This window comes from Danio rerio, chromosome 3 (genome assembly GCF_052040795.2).
Source record: "Danio rerio strain M-AB ecotype USA chromosome 3, GRCz13ab, whole genome shotgun sequence".
In the NCBI taxonomy this organism is placed as follows: domain Eukaryota; kingdom Metazoa; phylum Chordata; class Actinopteri; order Cypriniformes; family Danionidae; genus Danio; species Danio rerio.
The window spans coordinates 23,139,207-23,152,957 of NC_141023.1; the positions used below are offsets into that span (position 1 = coordinate 23,139,207).

Here is a 13,751-nt window from a genome sequence, read left to right on the forward strand (position 1 = left end):
TTATTTTCACTTCATTGTTTGTATTTTTTATTTCACTTGATTACCTGGATTGTTTTAAATGCCTTCATTTTTATTTTAAAGCTCACAGTCCTAAATTGCTTTAAACTTTAAAAATGTAAAAATGTCAAACCTCACCATTGTTTCATTTCGTCTTCAAAAATACAAACACGCTCAGATATATTGCTATAAACGTTTGACAAAAAAATGAGTATTAATAGTTATATTAAGTATAATAATGCATGGAAACAAAAACACAAAATAGGATATATTTAGTGCGTTTGTGTGAAGAAAAGATGGCGACGGCAGAGCTACTGCTGTTAAAACAGTCATGAAGAAATGCAATAAATTCCTTGTTGTTTTATGAAAATTTACAACTTTGTGATAGAACTTTATGAGTGCCTGGGTCCTGGGATTGGCCGAGGATGGTCATGTGGACGAGTAACCGTGAACATGAACTTTTTATGATTTCCCAAGTGGTTATATTGCAGCATTCTTTTGGCCGCCGCACTTAATGTAGCTTCACTGTGCTCCTTAAAGGTTCTTCCTCTTTTTTTTAGTGTATTTTGAACAACTCTGAAAATACATAGTCGGAGAGCATCGCTCAGGCTTGATGTCCTCAGAACGAAGATGGAGAGAAAAGCCTCCTCTCCGCTCTGCTATGCTAATGTGGCCGTCTGTGATTGGGATAACCACTGTGATGGAGTCTTTATTGAGATATGGACACGCAGTAGGGTCTCATCTAATTTTTCATACGGGGTCTGACTCCCGTTGACTAAAGCGGGTGAAACGGATGGAAGCTGTGGTGCCGCTGTCATTTTCACTGCTTCGCTCTAATGGCGGGACCAAGAGTAGCAACAGGACTTACCGAGCGCAAGCCACGGCGAGAGGTTTGCGCCTCTCTTGGAGTCTTGGAGCTGAGTGACGAATTATCAACAAAGGTAAGTCTGACATTGTCTCGCAACCGCGCCGTTTTTCTGAGGTAAGAGCTCGACCATGTCTAATCATGCGCACTGGACGAAAGTACTCTATTTCTAAGCGGATGTGCACGCGCGGCTTATTAGTAAACACGATCTAAATCCAATTTTTCATTTCCATCTTGGGTGGAGCAGAAATAAGCGTTTGGCTGCTTTTCCTTGTGTTTCCCTCCGGTGAGGGCTAAGGTGTTTAGACCTAATGCATGAGGTGCATTTACATGGATGCATATGAAGAGATTTCAGATTAGTCCTTTGCATTACTATATTTATGGAATGGAGCGCAGCCGTGGCAGCGACGACAGGGCGAGGTTTGACAAAAGCTGGTGTCTTGCCAATCGGATTTTATATTCCTGAGCTATTATGTTTGAGATATTAATCTAGTGCGACATTTAAAGCTTTATATAAATGTGATAAAAACACGTCTAATAATAATAATAATAATAATTGCAATCATTATTATTGTTGGTGTTGTTTATTATTATTATGCTAATTACAATAAATTAGCACAAACTAATAACAATAATAATAATAAGCAAAAATATAATAACAACATCAACAACAATAACGACAGCATGCAAAAATACAAAAATCCTTTCACTGACCTATTAGTGTTAAAGAAAACACATTATGCATGTAAAATATTTAAAATACCCAAGGGTTGTTCAGAATGGGGCGACGTGCACTTCCAGAACAGATGAATAAATCTTTCAGGTTATTCTACCGGATGCTGTGGGAAGAATGTAATGATTTCTAGAAGTGTTTGACACATTTACACTTTTGATTTTTATTCTTTCCATCCATGTAATGTTCCTGGATTGGTGCCGTCTAATTGCTCACATTTTACAAATTTTATGTTAAACCTTATGATGTATAAAAAATGAATCACTTCATACACAAAATGTGAAAATAAGCATGTAATTTAATTTTATTATTGATAAAATGCTATCATTAGGCATTTGTGTAGGTAAAATGTGTGATAGTTATTTCTATTCATTTTGAGATCTATCTATCTATCTATTTATCTATCTATCTATCTATCTATCTATCTATCTATCTATCTATCTATCTATCTATCTATCTATCTATCTATCTATCTATCTATCTATCTGACCGTATTTATTTATCGTTGTTAAAAATATTGGAATATATTTCACATGTTTGAGAACGTTCCTTTGTCTGTTATACAAATTATTTAGATAAACAATACATTTATTTATATTTATATATATCGAAACGTGTGTGTAGTAAAAAAAACAACAACAACATTGATTGGTATTTCTTAATTTCACTTTCCGATGTGCAAAAATCTGGACACCCTGTTGTTGGGAGCAGATAACAACATAAGCACATAAGCCATTTCCCCACTATTTGGCGCCACCTAGTGTTCATTCTTGCGATTTGCTAGCAGAGACCTTTTAGAGGGGTGTGTTTATTGCACAGGGTTTGTGTGTGTGAGCGTGTAAGAGAGAGAGAATTTATTACAGTGCACTGTTGTTTGCTGAATTGTGTGTGTGTTTGTGTATGCGTGCGTGAATGTGAGTGCGCGCGCAAGCGCGTGACGTAAGGTTTATGGCAGTGTAAGAATGTGTTTTAGTGTTCTTCTAAAGCGCATTTTATTGTCATGTGAGTGCTTATGCAACTGTGTGCGCCTTGTATCTTGTCTTCCTCTTTACTAAATCACACCAAAATTCGCCACGTACCAACAGATGTGTGTTTTAGCTCTTAAATATTAATAAAACCTCCTAAATTTTGTATTGAGTAAAGCCCACATACTGCAACCGCAGATAACAGGAAAGACAGGGAGGGGTTTTCGGCCCGGTGGCAGTGAAACGTAAAAGAATGTAGAGGCTGTAAATTCTCCTAGCTGTTCTTGCTCCTCTTTGAAGTGTCTGCGTTTGGGGGAGATTTGTGGCACACACACACACACACACACACACACACACAGAGAGAAGAAAAAAACCTGAAGCCTGAAGGGTTATATTCCTTCGTTTCTGCTCTTTTGCTTCTTGTAATCTATCCAGAATATCAGCATTTGACCGCTCCAAGGTTATTACACTCAATAGGGAATGGAGTGCGTCGAGGCCTAAATGCAAGCCGACCTGTGAGTGCGCTGGCAAAAACCTACATCCTTCGCCAGTTTTAAAGTCGTGTTGACCTTTTTATTTCTTTGGCGTTCTCTCTTAGGGAAGTAAATACTCCAAGCAATAAGTGTTTATTTGGACGGGTATAGAGGGCATAGTAATAGGAAAGAGAGAGAGGGGAGAGGAAAAAGTGAGAGGGAGGAGGGAGTGCTTGGAGATTGTATGATATCCTGTTTAATGTTCGAAAAAATGAATTTGTGATGTGGTTTGTCTCTCAGTCTTTATGCATGTTTAACTCTGCTGTTTGCGCCTTAAGTATTATCATTTGCAAGCAATTCTAGTCACAAAACGGAGTTTCCATAATGCTAAAAGTTTTCAATCTCCTTTTATTTGGATTCGGCATATTTTACTTTAATGGTTTGTGCTAATTCTGCCATTCAGTACCGACGCAGATAATTACAAAAATCGTAAACATAAATATACATTATAACATGATATAACCGTAATTATTGTTGATGAAAACAGTAGGGTATATTTTTGATGATTATCCATCCACAAACTACGAAATCCCTTGTTATGGGTGACTGGCAAAGCTTCTTAAAATCAATAACGCGTTTATCCCTATAATATTAAAGAAATATGACATGGACTTATAAACACAATTATATAAACACACTTTAATCTTTTATTTTTTAGACAAAACGTGTTTGAAATATGATTTAAACACACCAAAACTGCCTTTTGTATATTGCATAACTAACAGCTTTGTCGATTAACAAAGCCTACATGAAGACGCACGGATTTCAATGCAGCTAAATCCATGTTCGTGATGTAAAATAGCTTTCTTGAATTAACATTGTGTTAACACATTAAGGCAGGAGTTTGTTGATTACCCCTAACTTAAGACAGTCAAATCCACACACATTTGTTAATGAAACTTTATTTGCCAGATATATTGCTATACATACATTTCAACCACAAAGCATGTAAAGAAGTAATTAAACCAAACTAAAAAAAGGTACCGGTATTTTGTTGAAATGTTGAACAGTTACATAAAGCATATTATTGTGTCGAATATACAAACTTAAAAAACTGAAATCAATTTATGCACGTGCGGCATATATTAGGAATGCAGCAAAGACAACCATAAGCATTATTAATGTAAAAACACATCTTACACACGGACATACTGAGTTTGTAGAACTGAACTCTTACTTTTTAAAATTTGTAATACAAAGCAAATATCTGACACCATCCCAAATTGCATTTGTGAGCTCTTATACATTTACTTATCAAACTTTTTACACAGTAGCTAATAAATTATTTACAAACAAAACATTAAAATTGTAAAATCAACAAAAATTAAACCCTACACAAAAGTTTTATTGGTCTACATATGCAACGCTTTAACAGAACAGACTTCAAAAAAATAACACACACACATGTATTAATGCACATTTGACATACTCACATACACTCCACGCTCGGGGGAACGTACAGAATGTCTATACAGAATTTACGTGTCACTCCATGTCCAAATGGACCTGAAATTGGTCACTTTTTCTCCTCATGACCAAATAAGAGACTTTTACAGATTTATTCAGGAAATCATAAAATCTGTTAGTCCACTGTAATCCACTGTTGTTGGCGTCTGTGTTTCTTCGATGAGGGTAAAAATGCATGTAAAAAGAGAAGAATAATGAAGTTAACAATTGGAGAAAGACACTCCAGGCCTGTATTTTGAGTTACGCTCAAAAAAACTAGCACAAACTCAGGAGGCATTGTTTAAGAATTTACAGAACGTGTGATCGCAGTTATTGTTCATTAATAATTAACAAACACCGACCGGGCTCTTCTTCCCCTTTCTCATTTTTACAATTGAAAACACAATAGACGCTTTCCGTTGACAGAAAACTGCAATGCGAAGGGAAACGCAACATCCTAGTCAGAGGAAACCGAAATGAAAGTAAAATGCACGCAACCCTCCGTGCACCACCTTTAAAAATATCCACTTGTTGTGCCACAAATGGTTTATTGGTCGTATAGCGACAGGACACCCGGCAACCATAACTGTACTTTTGGTTAATGAAAAACACACGCGCTCGGCCAGTGCAGCGCAACGTCGACAAAAAGCTACAACACAGCTGAATTATTTGCTGGCTGTCTTAAACCATTAATTTTTGTAAAGGAGGAAACATCTTGGACGAAATTCTGTGTGGAGGTTTTAGTTTTATTTGTATAAAATTTATTTAACAACACTATACAGAAATTCTTTCTTAACAAATTGTGGGAGACATTTGGATTGTTATGTAGTCATTCGCAACTAAAAACCTGATATTATAAATATTTATAATTAACGTTATCACTCATTTTTATTATATATTTGTAATAAACAGCTAAACATGTATTTGCTTTTGTTAAATAGCTTCGCTCAGGCTAATTTACTTTGCACAGTTTATATATAGGCTTTGGTTTTCTTTAACACGTCGTTTACCATTTATAAATCACTATTAAATTACAGTGTTGAAAAAGCGCTGAAGCCGCAATCATCAATATGATCATCATATCTATTGTGACTTACTAGTGTGATAAGGCCTATAAATTACCTATTTGAAATACAAATAATGAAAGATGAATAATTATCTAATACTGTACGGAATAATGTATGCTAGGAAAATCGGCGACTCCGGGGCTTGTATGTTGACACGCTACTCTCCAATGGTATGATAGGATCAAAGCAGACTGTATGCGGTGGCACAAAGTGTCGATGTATTCAATTTAGCGTTTTAAAATTCCTATGTGATTCGTATTGTGCAATCTCATTGGAAGGAACGGGAAGGGAGAACGGATTAAAAAAAGCTAGCTCTCTGCTCTGGGGTCCCCCGGCGCGTGCAATCACAGCCCCCCTCGAGGGTGCTATTTTGCAGGCACGTCCGCTTGCTATTGGTCAGTGGCTGGTCAGATGGTACGGTTTCCCTCTGTCCCGCACTGGCACATAGCCACCCAGAACACCCCCCCACCCCCCAACTCAAACCCAATCTCCGATAAACTACTAATAGCTAAACCACTTGGACTATAAAACACAACAAATCATAAACCAAGCAAAAGAGCCGTACCCTCCCAATGAGTTCCTATTTTGTAAACTCAACTTTCCCAGTGACTCTGCCCGGAGGACAGGAGTCTTTCTTGGGACAGATACCGTTATATTCCTCCGGATACACAGACCCTTTACGACACTATCCCGGTGCTGCTTATGGAGGTTCCAGTGTCCAAGAGAAGGCGTACCCATCCTCCTTTTACCAACAAGCGAACGGCGCTTACAGCAGGGCAACCGCCGCTGGTCCATGCGATTATGCGACAGCAAGCTTTTACAGGGAAAAGGACCCTGCCTGCGCCCTCGCCAGCATAGAGGAGCACTCGTTCGTTCTCAGTCAGGATCATCGCAAGACAGACTGCACGGGCTCGACGGGGAAAAGCATCTACCCTGAGGCCGACGAACAGAAGCCGTCAGCGCCGGTTTACCCTTGGATGCAACGGATGAACTCATGTAACGGTAAGTTAATGTTATCTTTTTTGCCTTTCATTTTTAATACGTAGCTAGTGCGTACTATACGTAGCCTAACTTACCGCTTCACTGTAAAATGCCGGAAGCCCATACAGTGCAAATGCGCATTCTCTCTACCGTAGTCATACTGAAAGCAAAGCCACTCCTGTAAAGTTCTGTGAAATCTCATATGTACAGTACTTGTTTTTGAGGGAGGACGTTTAGAAATATGTTCGCCGCAAGGCTCATATCATTTAAATCACCGAATAAGCTTCTCTAATTATAAACAGAAGAGCTGCTGCACCACCGCATGTCTTACTACAAAAATGACCATTGTTTTTGTTTTGACACATCTGTTGCTGTTTGTGTCTTCTTGTTATAAGAAAAATAGACAGTACGTGGTAGTATAGAAAATATGAATTATATTCTGAAAGACTACGCAATAGTTTATGAAACAGTGCCAACAACAGAAGCTGAATGTTTTGTCGATTATCTATAACAAGATATCATTTGCTAGCCCTGCCGGTTGACAGTAACGTGTTTTATAACAAAAATAAACCAAAAACCAGCAGCGTGAACAGACATCTGTGTACACGTACACGTTTCAGTCACAAACAAAACTTTGACAAGTGCTCAAACTAGTAGGCGCATGGCGTCTATGTTCAGATTCTAAGTTTGATATGGATCATATAAATAGACCTGTATCTTTTGTTTATATCTGTCACGAAAATAAGTAGAATAACATTTCCTCAGCTTTTCCCTCATCTCAAAATAATAGTTTAAGACTTCCCAATTTAAGTACATTGAAGTCTAAACCTGTGTGACCTATTTAATGTAAAAATTATTACAAATTTTCTCAAGAAACACGAATGAGTGTGTTAAAAATGTAATATAGCAAAAATGTGCAATGTTGAAGGGTGTATTTAGATGCATACCTATCGCACTGAATAGAGTTTCTTGACATTATGTCACCCTCGAGCTGTTTTCTCCGGACGCATTTATCATTGTAATAAACACGCTCACGGTGTTAATGTTTGACTATTCTCTTTTATCTCATGGACAGGGACCTTCGGTAACGCTGGTCGAAGGGGTCGCCAGACGTACACTCGCTACCAGACGTTAGAATTGGAGAAAGAGTTCCACTTTAACAGGTATCTGACCCGAAGACGCCGCATTGAGATTGCGCACGCACTGTGCCTGACTGAACGTCAGATAAAGATATGGTTCCAAAACCGGCGAATGAAATGGAAAAAGGAGAACAAACTGATCAACTGTTCACAAACCAGTGGAGAAGAGGAGGAGGAGAAGAGGACAGAATGAAATTTTAAATCATAAAATACTCCAAAAGAAAACTATGGCATAGAGGGCACCAGACTCTCTTATAACACAAATGAAGACTTTCCATCATGTTAGCAACTGTAGCATTCCTGGTAACTCATTGTAATTTCTTTTGTGATTCTTTTTTTTTTACATGTCGTTTAACATGTGGTTTTGTGCGCTCTTACTCTGACTTTAGATTTGCTCTTATGACTGAAATGTCCATGTGGAACGAAGCTATTTGAAATTTGTGTCATATTCGTGTTTATATTTAAGCTGTGTAAGAATAAAAAATTCAATTGTACGGAAAATGTTTTATCTTCTATTTTTTGCAAACTAAACTTTCAGACACTTGGACATAATTTATTGAGTCTGGGGGAAAAGGTGTGGAAGTAGCTAGTTTCAAAAGGAACGTAAAAGAAAGTAGTCTGCAACAGTACACACTTTACTTATATTAATGTGCACTGTATTACATTTCATATTTAATACGTGCGGATTTTTTCTATTAAAGACTTGAATAAATATAAAGCAACTATTTCGCCTTCATGACATGTTAGCTGATGACGGTGAAAATGTTAAATTATTGGTCCTCATTGCGGTGTAACGCCTGTATACTTTCATACATTTTTGTCAAGAAAACTAGCTTAAACAAATTAAGTGATCTAATGACCCGTAAATGATGCAAGGAGAAATAAGTCGACGTAAAATAAGTCTGTATATTGACAGCGCTGTAAAACTGCACTTCTAAACTAGTGCGACACTGCGGATAATATTTTTAAGTGCTTATATTTGTTTGTACGATGTTTTATTTTAGATAGACTTTTAGTGATTTCATTAAACAAATAAAATGAACAAAAACTCGTTGGTTAGGAATTTGGTTTCGCTTTTTGCACTATTAAGAGGCTGAACATTGACAACTTGGTTCCAAAATACTTCCAACAAAGTGTAAGGTGAGAAGGTTCAGCAGATTTTAATAGATAACCAAAAGAGAAAGCTGACCTGTCGGCGCTGGTCACTCACCCTGAGACATAGAGCCTGGAGGGTTATAAGCGATAATAACCCAAATATCTCAGGTAGAGTTTGCTAATTGCGTCAACAAAATGCAAACCAGAATCAGACATAGCTTATAGAATTATATTTAAAGGCCTAGATAAAAGCCAGATACACAAGTTATTCTTCTACGCAGAAACGAGTTTACGTTTACACGTTTTCAACGTTTACAGAGCCTCACGCTTCTTCGAAGGCTACAAATGGTGGTAAACCTGCTAGTCCTTTTGTGCATTTCCAGATTTTAAATATTGCTAAAATATCAATGCAATATTTGGGTCAATGTATTTCAAGTGTACTTTTCTGCATTTAACAAAACCAACAGTGTATATAGGTTTTTGTTATGATTTACACCATGCATATAACACGAAGCAGCAATTGGCACTTTGTCAACAAACCATATATCTTTTTGGAACATAAATCATGATCTCACATTCCTTATATCCAGTGTCTGACCAGAAACTCATCTTTGGAACTTTGGAAATCACACCGCTTTTTACGTTGAAGAAATATATTTGCGGTAGCACCAATGATAAGATATAGGCTACTGACATTTAGGTAAATATGTTTTAATTCCCCCGATTTACAATTGAATTGATTTAGTGTTAAGTCCTTTAATTTATATTATAGGTAGAGAAATTTAAATTCGTACCAAAGTAGACTTAAGTTTTTACATCATCACAACAGTTGATATTCTAAAGCCTAACATTTAATATATTCTCTACGTGTTTCGAGTACGATTATTTTATTTCCTTTTATCAGAATCATGTGACAGTTAAACATTAGATTATATTTTCATATCAAGCATGCATTATAAAGTATGTGGGATGTTGTATGTGTAAATGGTCAATAGGTACTCTAAACGTTATTAACGTTATTGCAAAAATGCAAACAAAAGAATTTTTATTTACGCTTAAAAGAAAGTAAAGTGGCATTCAGCGCAGAATATATCTTGTGAGAGTGCAACGAATTTCATTCCCAGTAGGTGACGCTGTCCGCTTACTTCCAGCAAATCCCTGCAATGGGAGGAACACGTTGACTCAAGTCTAACGACTCCCCGTCTCGTCATCATTTGTAACCATAGAGCATGAATTACCTCTTGAAGTCATCAGTGAGAATTTACGACTGGTCAACAAAAGCACGTGATTCTCAAACGCACCCCCACCCCCATATTTGGCCGCATACATAGCAAAAACGAAGTACAGTGCATTGCTATAATTCATTAATACATCATAAATCGTGAAGCACAGCGTTATAACGACCAAGATCTACAAATCAAGCCCTCTAAAACAACCTAAATGAGCTCTTACTTTGTAAACTCGTTCTCAGGGCGCTACCCAAATGGCCCTGACTATCAGTTACTAAATTATGGAACTAGCAGCAGCGCTATGAACGCTTCGTACAGGGACTCCGGCACCATGCATTCAGGCTCTTACGGCTACAACTACAATGGAATGGACCTAAGCGTCAATCGTTCAACCAGCACTGGCCACTTTGGGGCGGTTGGGGACAACTCCCGGGTCTTCCAGTCTCCAGCTCCGGAGACGCGATTCCGGCAGCCATCAAGCTGCTCGCTCGCGTCTCCGGAGCCGCTGCCTTGTTCCAACAGCGAAAGCCTTGGACCCAAAGGCTCTTCGCCCCCTTCCGACCAAAGCACCACCACTGCGGGTAATAATCTCAACAGCAACACACATTTTACAGAAATCGACGAGGCCAGTGCTTCATCGGAGACCGAGGAGGCGTCTCACAGAGCGAACAACTCTGCACCCCGGACACAACAGAAGCAAGAGACCACGGCAACCTCCACTACCTCGGCGACGTCCGATGGCCAAGCTCCCCAAATATTCCCTTGGATGAGGAAACTACATATTAGCCATGGTACATACGTATTATGTTTATGTCTTATTTCTTTGTTAGCAAATGCGTACTGGTTTAATGTTAGTGTGGCGTCAGTAACAGCCTTTATTTTAAATATTCGTGAAAATGCCATAAATCTATCAAGTGTGGAGCCTCGCAAACTGTAGAGAAGAGAATGGGAGCGGGGTGGAAGAGAGGGCAGCGAGGCAGGAAGGTTTCCAAGTTGTTGTTTCTGTGAAAAGTTCAGCTTTATGATGTGTGGGAATGTGATTAGTGTTTGAGAACCGGTAATAAAATGGAAAAAACAACAACATGGGAAGAAGCCGAGGTTGTGGGTTGTATAAACAAGCCGCGGAAAAGGTAACGTTTATGAATAATTATTACGTTTGTTAAATGCTGCTTTATTTCTGTAAAGTTTTGAGGTTTTAACTAACGAAGGAAAAACAAACGCCTTGAGCCTAAAGTGAGGCGCTGTGCACTGTACCATTTGGTGATTTCCCTGTACACATTTAGGTGTAAAACGTGCCACTCATGAGTATCTGTAGGAAAAAGTTGTTGGAAACTGTTGTTGAAATAATGTACAGGCCGATTATTGCTAATGTTTGTTCCCCTTTGCGTTTTGTCCACATTATTCAGATATGACTGGACCAGACGGCAAAAGGGCCCGAACTGCATATACCCGCTATCAGACGCTAGAGCTGGAAAAAGAGTTCCATTTCAATAGATACCTCACCCGAAGAAGGAGGATAGAGATAGCCCACGCTCTATGCCTCTCAGAGCGTCAAATTAAGATATGGTTCCAAAACCGGCGGATGAAATGGAAAAAGGACAATAAACTGAAGAGCATGAGTCTGGCTACCGCAGGTAGCGCTTTCCAACCATAGTTGTATCCCAAGACCTGCTACGTGGTGTGCAAAAAATTACGCGGAAAATGAGATGAAAAAGAGATCTCAAAACATTACCTACAGAGTACTGTACATCGCGGCACCTTTCGGCATGTTATGGATGTTTTAGGCATTTTAAAATTCTACTGTGGTACTGCTATAATGAAACAAAAATTAGTGTTCATATGTTGTTCTTTTATGGTGACTTTAATTTTGGCAAGTAAATAAAACTGAAGGGAAAGAAGCTATCAATATAACGCTTGTTGTTCTTGTTACAAATATTGTTTATGTGTCAAGTGCTATGTTAATGCTTTCTTGAGAGTTAGCATGTGAGCTCTTAAATGTTATAACTTATTTACCTATACACGTGTATAACTACCTTTTGAGTTTACAGCTTAGAAACGCATCTGCCCTTGTATGAAGTGAAGCTCTAGTTTAGAGGTGACTGCAGTAAATTTAGCAGAAGCCTATGTTTCATGGTCCTCTGTTTAATCAATGTCTAAATAATCACAATCGATTTGTCATGTGTTCACAATCTTCTATTATTATTATTATTTTTTTTTTGAAAAAAAAAAAATAATTAAATGGTGTAAATAGACCTCGCTAGATTCTTGTACTCGTTCATACGTGTGTATAGTTGTATTCCAAATATATAATTGTATATTACTGGATCATGTTTATGTTCCAAAAAAGGTTGTATATATTGAACATTTTTATTGTGATCAGTTGGCTATTTGTAGTGGGCAGAATAAACGGCAATGTGGAAAAAAGTCATGTCAATCTGCCTGTTAGCATTTTGCCAAAATGCTTTTTGTATTTGTTTGTAGTTTAACTTGGAGTAAAAAATAAAGTTCCTCATATTCAAATCTTCTACTTTTCTTGACTATTCTTCTAACACATTCCAGACATCTAATTATTGTCAGTGATTGACAGTTATCGATTACACACTCAAATATTCTCTGAAACTCTAAATTCTGAAAGGTCTTATATGTGACAGAAATATTTTGGCACAATGCAGATCTGTGACGTTTTATATTGACAGTTCATACTCAAAACGCTATAGCGATCTTACTATTAAGAGAAAACGCACATTAAAATTTTTACCTTAAACCTGGCGTGTACAGAATATGGTTAAAAAATACAGTTAATTATACGAAACATACACATTTTCCAGATTGTTTATATAATCTACAAACGCTCTTATTTCTGCGTCCTAGTAAACAAACACTGAACCTTTAAACTTACCATGCGTGCCAAACTGTTCTCTACCTCTAAGTTTTGAGAGCCGAGTGGAGGTCCCCGCAGTGTACCAACGGTCACTTGCCTTCTGTATTTTTGCTTTTCCTATTGCCCAAACTACACAAAAAGTAGCTATGACATTTACATGTCAAACGGATGAGCGTTTTATCTTGAAGTTAGATCGTAAAAATCGCCCAGGCCACAGACAGATACCCCTTACTGGCTCTCAAAAGTCACGTGGGGTCCATAAAGTTAGTTTTATGGTTTTGGGGAGTTGACAATGTACTATATATTTCACATTCTAGAATGCAAGTGACGGTTTAACTGCTTCGAGGGGATTCTAAAGGGTCAGTTGTGAGAGAAAGAACGTACCAGTAGGCCACTACAGTGCCAGTGTCTAGTCAGTGAATGTCTCTCCGGTTCTACCCATTTGAAAGCGGAAATATGGATACTGAACCGTGTACACTCAAAGTAAGTTCATTTTAAGTCTGCATTGGATGGTGATTTGATCTGGGAAGATGTGGGCAGGAAAGGAGGGGTATGTCTTAAGTAGAAGTGTCAATCATTTTGTTTCTCTGACGACAAAAAGAGGCATTAGAACTGTCTTATGCTAAGACCTTATCGCAATGTGTAGGTTAGTTAATACATTAGCATATTAACATTGGCTTTCTCGATTGTCATTTTCAAAATATCGGTAAATATGTTTTTGTGCTTTTTTTGCCATGAAAAAGTTTTTTTTAAATAGTTCTAGGAAGTATGGCATACACTCTGACGGTCTTCCACACTTAACGTGCATATATATATATAT

The 13,751-nt window shown here is 37.8% G+C and overlaps 3 protein-coding genes and 2 long non-coding RNA genes across 21 annotated transcripts in view; 4 read left to right on the plus strand and 1 right to left on the minus strand.

Moving 5' to 3' along the window:
• LOC147845618 (uncharacterized) overlaps positions 1 to 13,751 on the plus strand; it is a 349,241-nt gene that overhangs the window by 138,849 nt on the left and 196,641 nt on the right. The gene's annotated exons all lie outside the window — the stretch shown is intronic.
• LOC147845619 (uncharacterized) overlaps positions 1 to 13,751 on the minus strand; it is a 388,114-nt gene that overhangs the window by 34,470 nt on the left and 339,893 nt on the right. For 8 of the 16 annotated variants that reach the window (XR_015480747.1, XR_015480735.1, XR_015480727.1 and 5 more), the window contains one exon: positions 3,980 to 4,706. The exons of 3 other annotated variants lie outside the window; for them this stretch is intronic. This is a non-coding gene — a long non-coding RNA (uncharacterized LOC147845619). Of the gene's footprint in view, positions 1 to 3,979; positions 4,715 to 13,751 lie in introns of those variants that run through there. 5 more of the 16 variants (XR_015480744.1, XR_015480726.1, XR_015480729.1 and 2 more) reach the window with 1 other exon arrangement.
• Positions 507 to 13,751, plus strand: part of hoxb3a (homeobox B3a) — a 51,321-nt gene continuing 38,076 nt past the window's right edge. Inside the window, 1 exon segment of one of the 2 annotated variants that reach the window (NM_131117.3) lies at positions 507 to 938. The gene's annotated coding sequence lies outside the window, so the exon portion shown is untranslated. 2 annotated transcript variants of the gene reach the window in all.
• Positions 6,179 to 7,919, plus strand: hoxb6a (homeobox B6a). Its single transcript, NM_131119.1, is given in 2 exon segments — positions 6,179 to 6,608; positions 7,663 to 7,919. Coding segments are annotated over 2 exon segments (687 nt in total).
• On the plus strand, positions 10,175 to 12,570 carry hoxb5a (homeobox B5a). Its single transcript, NM_131101.2, is given in 2 exon segments — positions 10,175 to 10,841; positions 11,457 to 12,570. Coding segments are annotated over 2 exon segments (828 nt in total). The 5' UTR covers positions 10,175 to 10,261; the 3' UTR covers positions 11,705 to 12,570.